This window comes from Lolium rigidum, chromosome 7 (genome assembly GCF_022539505.1).
Source record: "Lolium rigidum isolate FL_2022 chromosome 7, APGP_CSIRO_Lrig_0.1, whole genome shotgun sequence".
Classification (NCBI taxonomy): Eukaryota; Viridiplantae; Streptophyta; class Magnoliopsida; order Poales; family Poaceae; genus Lolium; species Lolium rigidum.
The window spans coordinates 319,532,149-319,551,073 of NC_061514.1; the positions used below are offsets into that span (position 1 = coordinate 319,532,149).

The 18,925-nt window shown below is 40.8% G+C and overlaps 2 protein-coding genes across 4 annotated transcripts; one reads left to right on the forward strand and one right to left on the reverse strand.

Moving 5' to 3' along the window:
• The first annotated feature begins 436 nt into the window (after positions 1–436).
• LOC124673801 (DNA polymerase zeta catalytic subunit-like) lies at positions 437–13,922 on the forward strand. 3 transcript variants are annotated; one of them, XM_047209840.1, is made up of 23 exons: positions 437–536; positions 624–706; positions 1,202–1,259; positions 1,742–1,791; positions 1,857–1,963; positions 2,957–2,999; positions 3,779–3,847; positions 4,046–4,177; positions 4,304–4,475; positions 4,550–4,641; positions 4,718–5,038; positions 5,508–6,444; positions 6,735–6,977; positions 7,076–7,374; positions 7,536–7,684; positions 8,713–9,289; positions 10,096–10,242; positions 10,869–11,144; positions 11,678–11,785; positions 12,000–12,205; positions 12,284–12,587; positions 12,697–13,368; positions 13,618–13,922. In XM_047209840.1, exons 1-23 carry the CDS (start codon positions 488–490, stop codon positions 13,789–13,791), a joined length of 5,268 nt encoding a protein of 1,755 aa, XP_047065796.1. In that variant the 5' UTR covers positions 437–487; the 3' UTR covers positions 13,792–13,922. The 3 variants fall into 3 exon arrangements, with proteins under 3 accessions (XP_047065796.1, XP_047065794.1, XP_047065795.1); XM_047209838.1 differs by having other exon boundaries at positions 449–706; XM_047209839.1 differs by lacking the exons at positions 437–536; positions 624–706; positions 1,202–1,259; ... (1 more) ...; positions 1,857–1,963; positions 2,957–2,999 and adding an exon at positions 3,020–3,073.
• Positions 13,923–14,238: 316 nt separating this feature from the next.
• On the reverse strand, positions 14,239–18,638 carry LOC124674327 (xylose isomerase). The gene is made up of 21 exons (XM_047210362.1): positions 18,518–18,638; positions 18,067–18,143; positions 17,872–17,982; positions 17,701–17,775; positions 17,471–17,600; positions 17,275–17,366; positions 16,743–16,793; positions 16,566–16,645; positions 16,427–16,481; positions 16,252–16,353; positions 16,067–16,118; positions 15,887–15,932; positions 15,753–15,808; positions 15,534–15,585; positions 15,375–15,454; positions 15,206–15,276; positions 15,061–15,101; positions 14,874–14,973; positions 14,729–14,800; positions 14,567–14,644; positions 14,239–14,461 (listed from the first exon to the last, which is right to left on the reverse strand). Exons 2-21 carry the CDS (start codon positions 18,124–18,126, stop codon positions 14,426–14,428), a joined length of 1,440 nt encoding a protein of 479 aa, XP_047066318.1. The 5' UTR covers positions 18,127–18,143; positions 18,518–18,638; the 3' UTR covers positions 14,239–14,425.
• Between the last annotated feature and the right edge of the window lie 287 nt (positions 18,639–18,925).

An 18,925-nucleotide genomic window follows, 5' to 3' on the forward strand; every position in this document is an offset into this window, starting at 1 on the left:
GGATGGTGGAGATGACTGGTTTTGCATCTTCTTCTAAACTAATTTTATGCACGCATAAAGCTGGGCTAGATTATACCTTTCAAATCATCAAGAGAATAACAAATGGTTACAGCCCACATCACATCAAGTAATTCAACTCTCCGCAAAAAAAAAAGTAATTCAACTGTGTCTATAGTAGTGAGTGTATGTACGTATTTAAGTGCTTGTATTGTATTGTGTTTCGCAAAAAATGATACGTTGACAAAATGTAGAAACATTTTTATGGGCCGTGATTCTTAAAATCTCAACGCAGCCCACGAAGGCGACGGAGTCGTCCGAGCGAGTAGAGCGAGCAGCGTGCTCTGGAAGGAGCCGGAGCCCGGTGGCCAAATAAACCTCCCGCCGCCCATCCGCCGCGCCTTCCGCGCCGGCGACCATGTCTTCCTCCTCGCCGCCGGGGACCCCCTCCCAGGTCCTCAGCGTCCGCATCGTCTCGCTCGACTACTACATGGCGCCGCCCATCCCGGGCCTCGACTTCTCCTACAGCCCCTTCCACTGTACGCTCCCCTCCCCTTTCTCAACTTCTTCAGGCCCAACCGCTTCTCTCCGCACTGAATTCCCTCTCTATCTGGTGGCTGGCGCAGGCGAGGAGGTGGAGGAGGTGCCGGTGATCAGGATCTACGGCTCCACCCCCGCGGGGCAGAAGACTTGCCTCCACATCCACCGGGTGGGTACCAGCTTCTCCCTGGCCTAACCGTTCTTCACATTTCGCCATGTTTATTTGATTCAATCGATAGGTAGTTTCGGTTGCCAGCTTAGTTATGTTTATTTGATTCACATTTCGCCATGTTTTATTTGCAGCAGTTGCACACATACTTGTACCAATATATGTTTGTATTAGTGCTTCCCGGTTACTGCTGCTAGTATTGGAACTGGAAATTTCTGTAACAGTCTTTGTTGCTAATGGGAGTTGAGGAACTAGGTAGGATCATGATTTTTTTTATCTCACTAGTCACTACACATGTCTTCTGCCCTTGAAACCTATAGTTATCCTGGATGAACTGAATTTTCTATATACCCAATGTCTGTTGTATCATGTACAATAGTTGATATACTGATGTTGATTAAATACCATCCTCCTCTATTTTTCTCTGGTAACACATGGTTTCAACTACCTCGTAACGTAACAGTCTAAAGTTGTAAATCTCCCTTTGCTATTTAGGCCATGCCGTACTTGTATGTACCTTGCCCAGAGGAGCTACTTCATAACGTCAAAAGAGGTAATTTGCACTTCATAAATATGCACACCTGATACAATTGCTTATGTTTCTACTCTTTCTTTTGCCATTCATTGTATGTACTCTTCTCTTGTTCTGCATGATGTCCATAATTTCATATCAGCGTTGCCTGATACTTGACACTGGTCATGCATTCAATTTCTTGTGCCATGCCTCATGAATTTTGTGGGTATGAAGTTCTCATATATTTGGTGGTTACAGATCGCTACTGTAAATTTTTTGTACGAGGCTCAAACATAATCTGTAGTTAAAAACATCACTTCTTCACATGTTCAAACTTCAAAGCTTGCTCCCTTTTCTTTTGCAACATTGTACACAATATGAAGGGTCGGATGATAGTCTGAGCGTGGCTTGGTTAAGCACATGTTACCTGTTAGAATTTTCTAGCTCTGAAGGGGCAGACATTGTCAAGAAAAGAACTCGATGGTCAGGAGAAATTAATATATCTTCTCTCTGTTCAATAGGGAATTCATGTATGACCGGTCTATTGAGTGACCTTGAGAAAGCTTTGCAGGTAGAGTCCACTTAGTCAGTATGTTAAACTTTCTCTTTTCGTGAGTATCATCGTTTCCTTTGCAGAATCGTGGATCAACAAAAAAGAAGCATGTCCATGGATGTAGCCTTGTTCGAGCAAAGAAGTTGTATGGCTATCATTCATCCGAGGAGATTTTTGTGAAGATCTACCTGTATCCATAACTTTATCATTCTTACATTCATTTCTTGTTGCTACAAATGCTTGAACATGTGTAAATCATTTGCCATTTCCTTTTCTAGTTTTATTTTGGAAATTGTAAATTGTGAACATAATTCGTTTGATTGTTTCAAAACAGAAGTACTTTCACCTTTTTTTGAGAATAAACTTTTACAGAATAATCATTGCCTCTTTTCTGTTTTTTCCTTTTTTCTGAAAATTCTCTGGCTTGATCCGTACGATGATTTTTGGTTCGCAATGAATATTTGTCTACTGCTGTGTTGTTGTCTTAAAAACTAGTCTTGATTACTGAATGCCACTCTAACTGGGCTTTTTATGTATGTTACATTTATGAAGTTCTCTCTTGTAAAAGTAGAAATTGGCGCAAGATTGATATTCTACGACTTGAATGGGCTAATAGTTCACAAGCAAATGTGTTCATTTATCCATGAATCCATGCTTTATGGAACCACCTAACTGAGTTGCCTCCATATTAAAGCTGTGCATTTAGGATTATGAAGAGTTGAGGACCATGTGATTCTATGATAATGGGTGCTACATAAGACTGCACACTGGAAATCTTGAAAAAAATATGCCGTTGTGCATTGACATTATCGCTGGGAAAATATCCCTCTGTTTATGGCTGTGACTGTGAATTGCCTCAGCCTTGCTGACAATTTAGAAGTCGTGAGAGTTTAGTGGTTTGTTGAGTCACCATAGTATTTTGTTCATATTGTATCCAAGAAGAGCGTCCAATGTTTGGACAAAATGTAGTCATTGAAATTTCTAGTGCACAGGTGACCTAAAAATTCTGTAGGAAGTTATGTGCATGTAATCAATTGATGCTCTGTTCTTTCATTTCCACTTGACTGTTCAAAAAAATTAAATTCCACTTGATATGCACATGGACTCGTTTCTTCTTGACATGCCTGCATTTTGTTTTCCCCCGTAAGACTTTCCTGCAACTGATTACCTTGATAATCTGAAGATATTATCCTCATGAGGTTTCTCGGGCTGCAACCCATCTATTGGTATGATGCATTGATGCTCCCTTCTGCATAAGTTGCGACCTTAGTATTTCCATATTGATGGGTAAATTACTACAGTTATGTCCTGATCTTTGCCCTACTAATTTTCGCAGAAGTACTTTGTTCTACTAAGAGACGTGTGATGTTTTTTTACATCATTGCTCTGTGTTGTTCTTTTGATCTGTTTCAATTAGTTATGCATTTAACAATTACTTGACTGTACACTGTATTGGAAAATCGTACCTTTATGGTGAACAACGCTATGACAGAAGGTGTCCTGCCACCTTCCAATTCACCTGAAAGTATGCATGGTTCTCAGTGCTGCACATGGTTTTTAAAGCGTCCGCTTAGGCGATAGAGCACCCCCCAGCGCCTTAGGTTTTTGCCCGCTTTAGGAGCTTAGGCGGCAGAGCGCCCCCGAGCGCTTTAGAATGCCTTACCGCTTTAAAAGCCATGGTGCTGCATGCTCTGTTTCTATCTTTCGTGGTGTGAAGTGAATTCAGTTGTGTTCACCATGGTGCTATGCGCTAGTCGGACATCAGATCAGCGCCGTGCATGAAGGCTGATTAGGTGGGGCTTAGGTTGTCATTTAGCCGTGATAAATCAGCTGGACGGGGAGGCATGGATGACAGTCTCTCTTGCAGTATTTTTTTATTAGTTTGAAGACACCAGTGTATTTGTGGTCTTCCACGAATCTATAACTATATTCTCAAATGGAATCTCTTTAATGCAAACTTGTTTGGTATTCTTGCTGAGACTGATCCCAAGCTGTTCTGTTTCAGGGTGGTGCTGTTCTTGATAGAGTATTCCAGCCTTATGAATCACACATTCCATATCTTCTTCACTTTTTGGTAAGACTGATGCTTTCTTATTCCTTTTTAATAGATATCCTGAACTGCTCTGCAAGGCTATTGTGTTCCGTCTCTTTTCATCTTTTGCAGAAACATGCAATTTTAGTACATTCCTACGTGGTGGTGCCAATTTTGTTTGACACATGTGATATATTTTTAGTGACTCAAGAGGATATTTCTATTTGATGTATGTTTTAGGTCGACTATAACTTGTATGGAATGGGCCATGTACATGTCACAGACTTTAAGTTCCGCCCTCCATTGCCAGATGATTTTTATCTTAAGAGTCTACATAGGAAGGTGGCTTCGTCTGCTGAATCAGAGCACAAGGCAAGTTCTATGGAAGTATGCATTTATTTGGGCCTATATGAAATGATTTCCATCTGAATCGCTATTTAAGTTTGGGTTGTACTTTATCCATTGCTTCTACTAAAAAACTACTCTTAAAATTGATAGGCACATTCAGATAATGTTGCAATGAAGTATCCAATGATCTGGATATCTTCAACAGTGCCACATGCTTTAATACTGGGCGATTCTGCTACTTCACATAGCATGGGAGGAGCCAGTTTGAACTACACCAAACGACATACTTCTTTGATGCTTGAAGCTGACTCCAGAGTGGAAGGTCTGTTTGCGACATCTACCAGCTATTATTTGGTATATCCATAAATTGTGCTACAAATTTGGTTTCGCCTGTAGGTATCATAAACGAGAAGCATAAGATCTACACTTCTCTTTCACAAACAACGACAGACACGAAAATGGTTCAGTCACTTTTAGCAATTTGGGAGGTATCTTTCCTGCTCTATGTGCACATATGCTGCAAATTGTTGCTAATTGCTAAATCTCTCTAACTGCTTTGCTTAGGAACTCGAGCACTTACGATTACTGGAGGAAAAAAGACCTGCTGATATTGGTAGACCACCGAGGAATGTTGTTCTTAAAAGTTTTCTTCATGGTATTAAGTATGAGAGTGCTCTATCTATGTTGGATTCGAAAGAGGAAGGCCCCCATAAAGTTTCTGCCACTGAAGACTCTGAAAATCTAGAGAAGTGCTTTAAATCATTGACTGATATTATTGGGACTATCACATTTTCACAAAATGACAACTGCCATAATGTTGATAGTGATAATCCCATGGATAATCCTGCTCAAAGAACATCTCAGTTACTCGATGAACATGAAAAGGTAGTCCTCAGATCTTATTGTTGTGTCACTTTGTAGTGTAAGCAAAGGAAAATCAGACGTGAAAGTATGAAACAACGTGGAACCAGTTTTCCTAAGTCCTAACCGATAAAATGTACCTAAAACATTTGTAGGATGAATAAGTACATCTTTTGGTTGCTGATAATTGTAGCTGGCCCTCCTGGTGGCCCTAGAAGAAAAGGCTGACTAGCACCCCCTAACAAGTAATAACACCAAACGAAACCACATTAATGGTTACATTTTAGAGGGTGGAAAATAACAGTATGTCTGAAATGACACCAGTACTTCAGACAGTAGAGGATATGTGAGTCTATGGTCACTTTCTGGCCTGGCCAATCATTTCAGATATTCGTTTTTGATTGATCTGAGATTTCCATATTATACTTTCTATTCAAATGTGTTTATTACTTAGTCCTATAAATGTAACGCCTCCTGTCTCTTCCTTTTGTAGCATGTTGATGCTGAAGCACTTGGGCTTTTAAGCTGGATGGCCTCCTCGCAGGCTGGAGAGGAACCGACAACTGATGATGAATTGATCAATGAAGTCATTCTGAGCCCTTTGTTTTCCAAGAGGTCTATTGAAGTTGCTTTAGAGTCTGCTCACCTGAATTTTGATAGCGCTTCTCAGCAGGAGTGCCAGGATATTCTTGATACACTTGAACCTGGGACTAGGGAAGAAGAGCTGAATGCTTCTACGTCTCACCACAGTTCTGCAATGCTTAATGATAGCACTTCATTGAGCAATACTATTCCTCAGCTTGATGGGTCTTCTGATGAAAATCAGAAAGTCCCCCATGGGTATGATCAGGTTAAAATTACTGGGAAAAAAATAGGAACACCTAGTCACTCATCTAGTAAAAACAAGTTGTCCAGCAAGCGTGGAGGTACTGAACTTCTCTGGGGTTCTTTGCCTCTTTCTACTAAAAAGCGGCCACATGGAAATGTTGATAGTCCTATTACCACTTCTTCAGGCAGCACAATGCTAACTGAGAAGAAACCAAGTTCTTGCAAGAGTAAAACTGCGAAGAACTCCCATGATACTGCAGAAGACGCTGACATGGAATCTTCTAGTTCGATAGGTGAACATGGCTCAGCCTGTCAATCTGTAAGGGATTTAATGAGAAGGAGGAGGAGGAGGGGATCTTTCCAGCCTGAACAATTGGACTTTGGTTCTTCTGGGGCTGCAGCATGCACCATGGGTAAAGAGAGTGAAATCGTGATTTCTGGAGGTTTAGAATTGCATGATTTCACTAGCGATCTTTCAAATTCAGAAAAGCCTTATTCTGGTGGTGATTATGTACATATGACATTTGCACGGAAGCCTCCTCTGAAGAACGAAGTATGCTCTGGTTTGGAGGGTTCTTCAACGAGCATTGAGCAGCCTGAATGTAAGTTTCTAAGGAATTATCATGGAACTTCACATTTACTGATGCAGATATGCTGTCCAGGTGTATCTTTTTTAAGAAACTGTTGCGTTAGCATTGATGTTCTAGTTACTCATCTGATATTCTGAAAATAGTTGTGTTCGAAAATGATGCCTATGAACTATGATTATGCATTAGATTTATCATTATGTTACCTGACCAGAGTTACCAGGTTATAATGCTACAACACAACGTCTCTTGAATATGGTAGTGTCACTTCACCTTATATGACACATATTATCTGCTATTTTCAGCTGTTAAACTGGGATCTGTTGACCCCCTTCCGTTTTTCGATCAGACTGCTGAAGAGAATAAGGAGAATGGATCATTTCAGTACATGGGAAGTAATGAATTCCCACATGATACGTTGGGTGTTCCAACTCATTTCCAGAATGATGGATCAGTACTATATTTGCTGACACATGCATTTTCACCACCATCTGCAGTGTCTGTCAGACAGTGGCTACCCCAACAAGCTTGTTCTAGTAATGTCCCTGGTATAAGCACTTTCCTGCATACACTTTTCGCTATTTAATTTACTGGCTACATTCCACACTTATTTTAGGTTACTCCAACTATGGTGAAAATGTTGCAGGTGATCAGGAAATAGAACACCATCCTACCTTTTCACCACGTGCGGAAGCTCTTGCTTTGATGGACGATTCTCCTGTACCCAGATCTGCTCCAGAGAATACCACAACAACGTTCACAGATACAGTTATGACGAAACCTGACCTATCGAACAAAGAAAATAAACAGTCGGATGATTGGCATGATTTTTCCCAGATCTCAGTTGAAGAAGAAAAACATAAGCTCACACCGCTCAGTCAAAGTGGGTTTCGTGACCCTGCTAGCACTGGTGGTGGACAACAATTGACTTTACTTAGCATAGAGGTTCTGCCAGATTCCTTTCTCTTTCGCACCACAAGAAAAATATCTTCTTTCTTTGTCCTCCTAGGAAGCAGGGTTATATTTTATTCTCATAGACAATCTATCTTCGTGGGATACAGGCAAGGTAAAATTATCTCTTGATATTTGTTTCCACTACTCAACAGGTATTTGCAGAAAGCAGAGGGGAGCTGCGTCCTGATCCACGGTTTGATGCCATCAATGTTGTATCACTGGCTGTTGAGGATGACATGGACTGTAGTGTTGAAGTTCGTGTATTTATACGTGGAAACAACGGCAGATCGCATGGGAAAAGGTTGCGTGACATAGTTTGGTCTTTCATTCATTTCTTGGATTCTTTTTTCCTTTTGATTCAATATTTGGGTTATTGCACTAGGCATCCCCGATCCCTTTTTAACAAATCCCAGTATCTCTCTGAATCGTCCTCTTGTGTCCATCAAGCATCAACACCCTATATTAATTTAATTATATCGATGAAATCTGTAGAAGCCCAGCCCAGCCCAGATCAGTAAGTAATTAACAGCTCTAATCAGCAGAATTCTATCAAATGTGACATGCCAGTTGCTGTGCTGCCACTTCAGTTACATACTTACATTCTTAGTCAGTTATTGTCCCATGTCAACCCGGCCACGTGAACAACTCCCTTGGAGATCGACATGGCACATTGACTGACTACGGTGGTGATAGTGGCAACAGATGTCATATTTGGCAGGAGTATGATGATTTGTATGGCTAACTTACTGATTTTTTTGGAGAACATACAAAAGCTCCTTCACATCTTTTCATGATTGAAGGAACATAGATACAAGAGTTTGGGACAAAAACACTGACCAGTGCCACCATCACACACAAAGCACACAAAACTGCACATCAACACAAAGAGAAACCTAAGGTACTTCTCCTCAAGGTGCTTGCAGACCTTGGTGATAGGGTGTGCTGTTATCAATCTGTCTAAACCTTAAGTACTCACCCCAGAGGTGCTTGCATCTCTTGGTGGTAGGCCTGCTGCAATCAATATGCCTCTGTTCTGATGACGGTAGCAACCAAAAGGAGGTTGGGTGACTCATCATTCCACATCCTGCTATTCCTTTCCTTCTACACCGACCACTATTAATGACTTGATAGAAAGATAGTCGGCTTGCATGTGATGGCTTTTCATATTAATTTGATTTCTTCTATATATTCATGCTCTCGAACATAAACTGCATGCTTGAGTTTTTCTGTTCAAGAGTTGTGCCTTCATGTAATCTTTTTCTTTTTAAATGCGTATGATATTGGCTTGTTGGTTGCGATGATTTTAATTCCCTTTTCTTGTAATTGCAGGAACCTTGACGGAATTGTTGGTTGTGGTGTTGATGTCTTCCCTGAAGAGAGAGACCTTCTGAACCATCTTATTAGTGCAATATGTTCAATTGATCCAGATATCCTAGTTGGGTGGGAGATTCAGTTAGGATCTTTAGGATTTCTTGCAGAAAGAGCTGCTCATCTGGGTGTAGGCTTACTGAAAAGAATCTCAAGGACACTACCACATCAGTCAAAACATCCACCTAACAATCTAGACCATGAGTCTAGTCAGGTGCTTCCTGAAGCATCTTCTGCTGGTGATGTTATTGCGGATGTCAGTGAGAATGATTGGAGTCATACCCATGCTAGCGGTGTACATGTTGGTGGGAGGATCGTACTAAACTTATGGCGTCTTATGCGTGGGGAAGTTAAGCTTAATAATTACTCTCTTGAAGCTGTGGCTGATGAAGTCCTGAGGCGAAAGGTACCATTAGTACCGACCAAGACATTGAATCGATGGTTTGCAACAGGTCCTGGACGAGGAAGACACCGATGCATAGAATATGTTAACAGCAGAGCTATGCTCAACCTTGAAATAATAAATCAACTTGACCTGGTAAATGAAATTTCCTTCATTGTGTTCTCGCTAAGGTTTAAAATAGCGCGCTATAGCATATTTTGACAGTCCATGCTAAATTTTAGTAATTTTGCTCGCTATGACGCTATTTGCGAAATAGCATGTTATATCGCGCTAAAACATCATAAAGTTAGCTCGCTATTTTTTTACAGCCTATTGGTAGAAGGGTTTGAGTTTTCCTCGTAAGAACAGAAGAAATTTCTTTTTGTTTGTTGTGGTGATGAATGCCAATCTGTTGATTCCTATCTGAACCGGAAGATAATATTGGTAATACTGATAATTCTTAATAAATAATTTATACTATGTCGTTGCCTCGTGAAATATTGATGTTAGGCTTCTAAAGAATTGGAGAGCTATTTTTGTATGTGATTATGTATGTATGAATCTGTCACTTTTGGACTGAAATCCTTTGTTTTTAGACTATATGCCGTGTTTTTTTTTCAAAACGGTATTTGAAATATAGCATGCTATTAGCACGATATAGCGTGCATAGCATTTGGAGGATGCCACCGCTATTTCTTTTAGCACGCTATTTTAAACCTTGGTTCTCGCTAGTACATCATCAACATATGTTACTTGTGAGCTCCGTTGGTATTTCCATGTAAGATGTTTTATCAACTGGACAACCTGTCCTTTTGGTTTTATACCTGTTATAATTTAGTTAGCCACAACAAAGTTAGTGAAACTGACATGTCCTGAACAAGTAACTAGTGAGTAGTAACTGATGTTTTTTCTGCTAACTGAGTAGAAGTTTGCTCTTATTTTTGCCTGATTATTCCATGCAGGTCAATCGGACATCTGAACTTGCTCGTGTGTTTGGTATTGACTTCTTCTCCGTTCTTTCACGAGGGTCTCAGTTCCGTGTCGAATCTATGCTATTAAGGTTGGCTCATACACAGAACTACCTTGCAATTTCCCCAGGAAACCAACAGGTGCAATTATTTGTCCCTTAGTAAATTTAGTTTCTCTATTTCTGCTTAGACATGCTCTATACTTCTATTGCTGCTCATCAGCCTTTGCCTAGTAAAACCAATTCTCAAACACAAATGCAAGAAAAGCAGCTTCTTGTTCATTTGACAGTACTGACAGGCATAAATTCACATGGGTTCTTTGTGGCAAAGAGGCAAAGACACACATTTTGTCCGCAGGGATCAAAGAAGTTGCATCATGTACATAGCCAGGGAAAAGGCTGTGACGGGCTTAAGATTAGATGGGGAATGTTCTTTTAATCCATCAGACAATAGAATTTTCTGGTTTTAGAATTAGAGGCTTCTTCACATGCACTAGAAATGAGATATATTATTCTAAAAAGAGAGATTTTTTTTTGCTACCCTAACTCAGTTGAGTGGGATTTGGGGGAATCGGTAGGGCGGCCCAGGAACAAAGTGGTGCCTGGACTCATCTAACGATCGAACTCAAAAGTCAAAAGTAGGATTGGCTTCGATGCCGAGTTGGCTTACTTTCAGATTTTTAGATCATTGGCTTACTTTTGGATCACTGCTAAAATGTTTTTTGATATTATTACCTAAAATAACTGTTCTCCAGTGCTACTTCACAGGTTGCTACTCAGCCAGCGATGGAATGCTTGCCACTTGTAATGGAGCCAGAATCAGCTTTCTACTCTGACCCAGTTCTTGTATTGGATTTTCAATCCCTTTATCCTTCTATGATAATAGCATATAATCTATGTTATTCTACATGCTTGGGTAAAGTTTTCCCATCAAAGTCCAGTGTACTTGGCGTCAGCTCGTATTCAGCAGATGCACAAACAATTGCTGATCTGAAAAATCAGCTGCTCCTTACTCCAAACGGGGTCTTGTTTGTGCAACCTGAGGTAATTATCATGTTTGCTCCCGGGCATTGCAAATTTTCTTGTATCTCACCCGTATTTAATACTTTCCCTAATGATGTTCGATTAAGTGCCACCAGCTGATAGGCAATACCACAATACCTACCACATACAGTTCTCATACCATCTACTTAAGTTCGACCAGCTGGCAGGCAATACCTACCACATATAGTTGTCATACCATCTACTGGTCTACACATGACTTCTGTTATGGTTGATAGATGGATTCATGGGATTGTCCCTTGCTGCCATGTCAGCTGATACTTGCTATATTCTTGAAAACATTGCTTAATGCAATAATACTGCATTGTCTATCCACCATGACATTCTTCACTTTTTCTTGCGCACACCTTAACTTTTTTCCAAGAAAACGCAAAGGAATCTTTGTGTTTCATATCATTGAAAAGATAGAAGTTGTTACACGCCTCCTAAGAGGTACACCTTACCGTTTTAAGTCCTGGACAGTGAGCATCTTGCACCGGACTGACCTTTTGATATTTTTATATGGCATTCTGCAGGTCAGGAAAGGTGTAGTACCTCGTCTTCTGGAGGAAATACTGTCAACCAGAATTATGGTGAAACATGCAATGAAAAAGCTAGCTCCATCTCAGAAAGTTCTGCAGAAGGTATTTACTTTTCACTTTTCGAACATTTTACACAAGCCCTAAATTCCTTGGTTATTGTGATTAAGTATAATATGATATGATATAACTTTTACTAGAAAATATGGGTAAATGTACAATATTTTATGGTGCAGTAGATATTTCAATCGCTGTTGGGTAAAGTAACTGTTCTTGTCTTCCTTTTTGTTATATAATGGATAGATTATTTATTTCCCAGATACTCAATGCTCGGCAACTTGCTCTGAAGCTGATAGCTAATGTAACATACGGTTACACAGCTGCTGGATTCAGTGGTCGTATGCCCTGTGCAGAACTTGCTGACAGCATTGTTCAATGTGGGCGTAGAACGCTTGAAACAGCAATATCATTTGTTAATCAGCATCCTTTGTGGAATGCTAGGGTTGTATATGGTGACACTGACAGGTATTTTTGTGCATTTCTCATGATATTTTTCTTTGAACTATACAAAATGATCTACAAGGCCAATTGTTTCTGCTGCAGTCTTTTTGTTCTTCTAAAAGGGCGATCTAGGGAAGAAGCATTCAGAATAGGGAAGGAGATTGCCTCTTTAGTAACTGCAATTAATCCAGATCCAGTCACATTGAAGTTTGAAAAAGTTTATCATCCCTGTTTTCTTCTTACAAAGAAGAGATATGTTGGCTATAGCTATGAAAGTCCTGAACAGAATGAGCCAATCTTTGATGCGAAGGGGATTGAGACAGTGCGGAGAGATACATGCCCAGCTGTTGCGAAGATGTTAGAACGATCCCTTAGAATAATGTTTGAAGAACAGGACTTGGTCAAAGTAAGGCGTCTTTCTTACTCTCCTTTATGAGGATGATTCTCTTTTCATTATCACCTTTTGGTCTTTAGCAGTATCAGGCGTATAGCTTAATGGCCTTTTATTCTTACAGGTTAAAACGTATTTGGAGCGTCAATGGACACGGATATTATCAGGAAAAGTTTCTATTCAGGACTTTGTTTTTGCAAAGGAGGTTCGTCTAGGTACTTACAGTGCAAGGGCTTCCTCACTGCCACCCGCAGCAATTGTTGCAACAAAAGCGATGCTGTCTGATCCTAGGGCAGAACCACGTTATGCAGAGAGAGTGCCCTATGTTGTTATCCATGGGGAACCAGGGGCTCGTCTTGTTGATATGGTCATTGATCCTTATGGCCTGCTAGAAGTTGGATCTCCTTACAGATTAAATGAATTATATTACATAACCAAACAGATTATCCCTGCACTACAACGTGTCTTTGGACTCCTAGGTGCTGACCTGAATAAGTGGTTTAATGAGATGCCTCGCCCCATACGACCAACACTTGCTAAACGCCAGTCCACTTCTGGTCACGGTGCATATTCCAGTGGTGGCAGTTTCATCCGATTAGGGCTGAATAAGAAAGCGTCCACCAAAGGAAGCAGGATAGATACCTACTACATGTCGAGCCATTGTGCTATTTGTGGTGATATAATTCAAGGATCAGACACTTTTTGCAACAACTGTTTGAAAAGTGAAGCTGTTGTTGCCACTGTAGTAGCTGGCAGGACTTCAAAATTGGAGCGAGAAATCCAACATCTTGCTGCTGTGAGTTTTTTTAGTTACTGGGATATATACTTCAATTTTACACTGGGAAATGAACCATTGCATGGTATATTTAAAAATTCATGATTCATATTGTTTTTGTGTAACATGAATTGAGCATTAGAAATGCTGAAATTCTAACCTTAATGTACTTCATCACTATTGAAGTGCAGCAGTCCTTTAATATAGTATATTTTTTCCATAAAACAGCCCTAATGTATATTGTATAGCTAACTTTTGAATGTCGTCCAGATATGTGGTCACTGCGGAGGAGCGGACTGGATTGTTGAAAGTGGGGTCAAATGCATTTCGCTTGCATGCCCCGTGTTCTATGAGCGCCGGAAGATTCAGAGGGAGTTAAGAGTTGTCTCGGAATCTGCTGGAGAAGCTGGATACTATCCATTCTGTTGTGCCGAGCTATTCTGAATTTGCATTTTCGTTGTTCATATCATGTATATTGTACATCTGTAAAATGTACAATCAGACTGTAATTATTCTGTTGTACCTTGTAACATTGTATTTGTACCAGTGTGCAAAGCATAGGAGAATAATGTGTAATGACAGTATGACACAAAGCCTTATTTGAGAGGACATGTAAAAGCTATTTATTGATTGATGCTTCCGTCTTGATCACCCTCCCATGCTTTCTATGAAATCATGATGACGGTTTCCATGGTAAGAACGTGAGCATTATCTGCGGAAAAGATCATGGCATCACTGGCATGATTGTGCAAATTTTTGCCATATCATGTGATTTCTTTCCAACTTATGCTGTTAAGCTTATTCGTGGCCAGGTGAACAAGGATCAGAGCCTGGAGAAATTTAGATAGACGCATGATGCACCAGCAAAAAAGTTTGGCCAACTGCCACAGAAAACTGGAATGAGTTCGTTTCAATTCCGTGTTGACCAACGAGTTTGATTCTGACATAAGGTTACATTATTTTCAGTTCCACACAGTTCTTTACAGGGTACACTGCATGAACATTGCCCACAGTGACAAGGCCAACTTGGCATTCCAAGGATGCCCTCTTGCTTATTCCTAGAATTGTGGACCGTTATCTACAGAGCGGATTGGAACAGCATCTCAGCCAACTCCTGCATAGGGAAAAGGGCAAGAAAAGGTTATAAGCAATCATCAATGCGAAAGATATTTGCATCGTGCTGTGAAGACGATATGTCTAGATATATCATTCCATTTACCTGTTTGCCTGATGGAACAGTTGGTTCACCCCACTCCAAGACCTTCTTTTCTAGTGTTTCAAAGTCTCCTTTCCCAGCCTATTTGAAACAATAACGAGTTGTCACCATACCAATTCAATCCTTCGAGAAAAAAAAGACTCCAAAATTTGCTAAATTTTGTACCTCAATCATGGCGCCAATCTCACTATCGAAGCTCTGGTAGCGCTTACGGACAAGCTCATCCAAGGAACCATCCTACCATTAGAAAACACAATGCTTAGGTAAAATGCATACGAGAGCTTCTACCAGCTCATAATGTTTCAGTTACCTCAATCAGCTTGGCAACATTGCGAAGGCCACGGGCCATTGTGTCCATCCCTGAGATATGAGCAATAAACATGTCCTCAACATCAGTACTCTCCCTCCGCCTGCACCCATAAAACAATTCCATGTCAGCCAATTTTATATTGAACGAAAGCTCAATTCATGGAACACCAACAATAGTGGGAACTGACAGTTTCGCGTCGAAGTTGAAGCCACCAGGTGCAAGTCCACCCTGTAATCAATACCAAACCAAAGCAACTTATGAGTAAAAGATGGTAACCAGACATGGTAGTATTTACGTAACATTGGATTCAGAAGTAAATTAATTCCACTCACATTCTTAACTACACTTGACATAACCAAAGTAGCCTCTGAAATATCTGTAAGAAACTCATCTGTGTCCCAACCTGCCCATATGTAAGAATTGAAAATGTTACTAGGCCTGTAAGAGGAATTTCAGAGAGTTGCATGGCAATTATATGAACTAGACAGTAGACACACATACCAACTTGTGGATCACCAGTGTTTGCATCAATGTTACCAAGAAGGTCGTTAATGCGTGCAGTCTCAAGCTCATGATGACAGCTGATGGACACCAATTTTTAGATGCAGCTCATGATGACAGAAGATGTTATGATTGGATTCAGGCAAGCAAGAAACTAACCTGTGCCCAGACAGAGTAGCATGGTTGCACTCAACATTTATCTTGAATTCTCCTGTATCATCATGCCAGTTAGAAGCAAAACGTTTTAAGATGACCTCAGGAAACATGATTAAACACATAAGCTTTCCTATGCATAAAATTATTGCAAATAAACACATAAACATACCGAAAACAGGAATGGTCGTACTAAATGATTTTTTTACACATTACAAATATTACCTGTCAGACCATACTTCTGTAGGAAAGAGAATGTAGTTGCAACATCCCAGTCATACCTGTCAGCGAAAAACATATATTAGAGTTTCCAGTCCTGTGAACATATTCCTGATATTTTTTCCAAACAACAAACATACTGATGCTTTGTTGGTTCTTGTGGTTTAGGCTCAATCAACAATATTCCTGAAAAAAGGAGATTCAGACACTCAAATACTATCTTAATCTTAAATTATAATAAAGCATAATTTTGAACTATTTACTGCCAATTCGGGAGATTGTGAACATGAATATCATATATAGCATTGTAAAGCAATTACCATTAAAGCCGATCTTCTTCTTGTGGTCAACAGCAGCTTGAAGAAAGTTAGCCTGGATGGCAAAAGAACAAATTGGTAAATCTAGAAAAACTGTACATCTGCACAAATAATTTGCGCTATGAACTACAAAAACTAGAAATACAAACAAAAATCAGCAAAATATGTCATGGGCTCATGGCACATACCAAATGTTCAAGTTCTCTCTTCATATCTGTATTGAGAAGAGTCTGGTAACCCTCTCTTCCACCCCAGAATACATAGTTTTCACCACCCAGGTAGTGAGTAACCTTTGAGGGGATAAAAGTCAAGTTAACACTTAACCAGAAGGAAGGCTTCTAATGATATTCATAGACAACTCACCTCCAAAGCTTTCTTCACTTGAGCAGCAGCATAAGCATACACTTTGACCTCTGGGCTGCAGCATATGTGAAGACCTCTCTTAATTCAACTTTTCAAGTCATACCTCAAATTCAGAATGCAATGAAATTATAGCACCTACCTAGTAGCAGCTCCATGCATGTAACGCGGATGCATGAATAGCTGTGCAGTCCCCCACAGTGGCTTTATATTGGTCTCATCCTACATGAAGTTCAGAGTATTTGAGCAAAGATCATAAACAAAATGCAGCATAGTACACCTAAATGTTGAAACATTTTAAGGTTGTAGCAACTGTAACCTGGAGTTGTTTTGCCAGCTCAACTATCTCATCTAAGTTAGCATTTGTTTCCTGCAATGTGAACAAAAGGACTCTTAGGAAAAAGCTGAGAATACGGCCTTCCACGCTATGGCCCAGGGGCCACTGTAGTCACATTACAGTAACACCTTTTTTTTGAAATATATTGCAGTCACACACTGAGATGCCATTATTAAATAGAAGTCATGTAATGGAATAAAGTTCACCCTGAAGCATAGAAAACTATTTGTTGTTGCTTGTGAATTATGATCAGTTCAGACATATTATGTACTTATAGCCCTAATATGTGTAACAAAATACTACATAGTGGTCCAAAGTAAATTGTTCTTTTAGTCAGGATAAGTATAAACTAACTGTAAGACATGAGAGACCATATTCCTTGTGTTAAAAACATAGTCACATACTCCTGTTAAAAGATCATAATCGAACTCTCAGTTGACCAACTCCAAGTTGCAACTTGCAACTTGAGGATGATTTCCAAGATAGCTAAATTACCATTGAGATAAAATCATACCGCGAGCGTTTTGCCATCAGGCGCGATGTCCCTATCATGGAAGCACCACCTGTCAACTCCAAGCTTCTCCATGAACTCGAAGTGAGCTTTCACTGAAACAGGATATCCAAAAGTAAGTAAGCTGTTGATTCCAGCAAATGTGCAATTTCATAACGCTCTGGCCCTTAACACAAGATCAGGTAATTATATATCATACTTCTCTTCTTGGCCATGGCCAAGGAATTGGTGCCATCCTCCCAAGGCCAAGCCTTTGTAGCGGCACCAAAAGGATCTCCTCCAGTACCACGGAAAGTGTGCCAAAACGCCACGCTGAACCGCAGCCAATCCTATAGCAAGAAAAATATATATAACCCGGCTGTATATAGCACATAATGCAAAAGCAAATTAACAGGATCTATCAAAAAGGACATAGTTCACAAATCATACTTTCATTTTCTTGCCGAGAATCACTTCCTCCGCGTTGTACCACTTGTAAGCAAGCGGCTTCTTGCTGGTTGGACCCTGCATCGCAATTGTTCAAGGGTAAATGTTGAACACGGAGGAACCTGTCAAGGGCATGATGTACATGTTCAAGGCTCTGAACTTCCATGGCCTCACCTCATACTTGATTTTGGAAATGCCAGGGAAGAACTCGCCCTCCCAATCATCATCAGCACCATCGCCGCTCTTGGCGTCGACGTCGGCTGGGCAGGTCCCCTGCGCAGCGATCTGAAAGAAGTAGCCCAATCAGTACAAGGGTCACATCGCTTATATAACATCCAGAGACCGACCACAGAGTTACCAATCGCTTACCGCAGCGTAGATGCACAGAGATGACGCCACCAGCAAGACTAGGAGCTTTGCGCCCTTCATACTGGAAAATCTTGCGACTGCAACAATGAAAATACATGGACCGGTTATACGAGGATCCGATCCGTAGGTAACAAAATGTAAAAAATTCCCATTCGCAGGCCCTGAACAGCACAGCAGCTTGTGTCAGCAAGAACGCCGGACCTAGAGTGGAGGACTGACTGAATCCCCAACTAGTGTTCGACAATAAATCGATTTCACCCTACTACTACTGTACTAGTATTCAACCGCAGCTAAGATATCCGCGACAAACTGAACGGATCGTTCAGGAAAGAAACTTGTGGCAAGATTTGATCACAGCGAGCGGAGTGACGACGCCGACGGGGGATCTCCACCTGGAGCTCACCGCGCCGGCTAGTGGGCGAGTGGAAGAAGCGGGGAAGAAGGAGCTCACCGCGGCGGCCGCCGGAGAAGAGGTAACCAGCTCCGCGATCCGCGCGGGGGGTTAAGCGGCCTGCGGATAGGGATTAGGGAGACTGAAGAAGTCTTTCTCCACGCTCCTGTGTAGTGTCAGACCAGTGCCTCTCCCCGGTCTCATTTATACTACAGTACTTCTGCGCTCGGTGACGTCATAAATCTTGATACCATAAATCTTAGTATTATCCAGAACGACACAGGATCAGAGTTTTTTTCTTATCCGAAAAGCAGCACGCCAGACTTGCGTATACCTCGGGGCTCTGCCGTCTCTTGCGGCATTTTTGTTACTACTACTTACAAATTATATTTTCTATATTTTGTTGGCGTCTGCTTTCGTTGGTGATAAGTCTGCGACGTATGGTTTTTGAGAATGGGCTCGCAGCCT